Source organism: Clupea harengus, chromosome 16 (assembly GCF_900700415.2).
Source record: "Clupea harengus chromosome 16, Ch_v2.0.2, whole genome shotgun sequence".
NCBI lineage: Eukaryota > Metazoa > Chordata > Actinopteri > Clupeiformes > Clupeidae > Clupea > Clupea harengus.
In genome coordinates, this window is record NC_045167.1 from 4,097,510 (window position 1) to 4,098,961 (window position 1,452).

The 1,452-nt window shown below is 46.1% G+C and overlaps 1 protein-coding gene across 1 annotated transcript in view; it reads right to left on the reverse strand.

Moving 5' to 3' along the window:
• Window positions 1-397: 397 nt before the first annotated feature.
• The window catches only part of pus7l (pseudouridine synthase 7 like), a 7,321-nt gene continuing 6,266 nt past the window's right edge, over window positions 398-1,452 (reverse strand). Inside the window, exon 8 of the mRNA XM_012830246.3 lies at window positions 398-1,027. Coding sequence (XP_012685700.2) covers window positions 692-1,027 — 336 coding nt within the window. The 3' untranslated portion in view covers window positions 398-691. The remainder of the gene's footprint in view (window positions 1,028-1,452) is intronic.

A 1,452-nucleotide genomic window follows, 5' to 3' on the forward strand; every position in this document is an offset into this window, starting at 1 on the left:
AAGCACACATGAGGGAAACTGGATATAGCGACGCCTTTTCAAACGAAACCAAAAATCCACAAAAGAGCCCCAGGGGATGGGTGGCATCATCTTAATTCAATATTACATGGCCGACCGACGGCATGAATATGTATCTATGGAAAGACAGACGCTTTCCACATTTAAAATGATTACCTTGGGTGCATTTTTCATTTCCCCCCTGCTTTGAAAGATTCTGAGATAATGTAGTTATTCTTGCACTTCAAGTAAATTAAAACAGTTTTGAAAGTAAAGAGAAAAGTTTACTTGACTCTTCAATGACTAAAATTCAGTCTCGATGAACAGCACTCATGGTGTGGTTCTGCCACCTGGTGGCAACTCCAGGAAGTGATTTAAAAATCAAACAATCAACACACAGTTGAAGACATGAGGTCATGGTTTACTTTATGGTCAAGACTTGTCAAAATTATTTTACTTATTGAGGACTGCGAAATAAAATGTTCTAATGCTCTGAAAGAACAAAAAAAGGAATACAATTTGGGCACAGTACTTCCGAACAATACATTTCCCTAGGACAGGAAGTCACCTTGGATAGTTCACAAATGTCCAGCCACTGAATTGCATGTTCTCCATTGTGTACAACAATTAGACTGCATTACACTGGAATACTGTCTGACAAAATATCACTATGGCGTCGCCATGGAGACAAGATTCACAGATCACACCTCATAATTTCTCTGAGGAAGACGGTGGCGTAGCAGGACGCGTCCAAATCGAACGCCAGCGACAGAGACGGCGTGTGTGTCTGCTCCGAGCGTCCGGCATCACCGTCGCCGCGTGCGTCCTCGCCGCTGTGTGGGAGGAGTGTGTGCGTGAGGTTGTGGGCGCGCGCCAGCAGGGGGCGGTAGCAGCCTGGCACGTTCAGCTTCAGAGGGGGCAGCCGGAAACGACTGGACCCGAGGCCATCCTGTGCCAATCTCTCCCGGTACCACCGGCCCAGAAGGTTCTCTGGGTACTGAACGGTGTTCCCTGGCATCGGCAGAACCACCTGCCGTGAAACCAAATGTCGCGTGTCAGAGAGAACTGTGGGTAGGCAAGCGAAGTGCACCACACACACACACACACACACACACACACACACACACACACACACACACACACACACACACACACACACACACACACACACACACACACACACACACACACACACACACACACACACTGCATGTACTTGTATACTGAGTGGAGGGAGACTTTTGCATTGCAGAACCATTGATGCCATTCTAATCCCATAATTCAGCATGCCCCTGAATGGACCAGGTTTGCATTAGCTTGAATCTGGCTGGGCTAAGAAAATTGAATATACTTGAATTTACTGTGAACATACATCGTACAAAACATGTTTAATATTGCTTTTTGAGTACAGAGTTTGTGTGTGTGTATGTGTGTGTGTGTATGTGTGTGTGTATG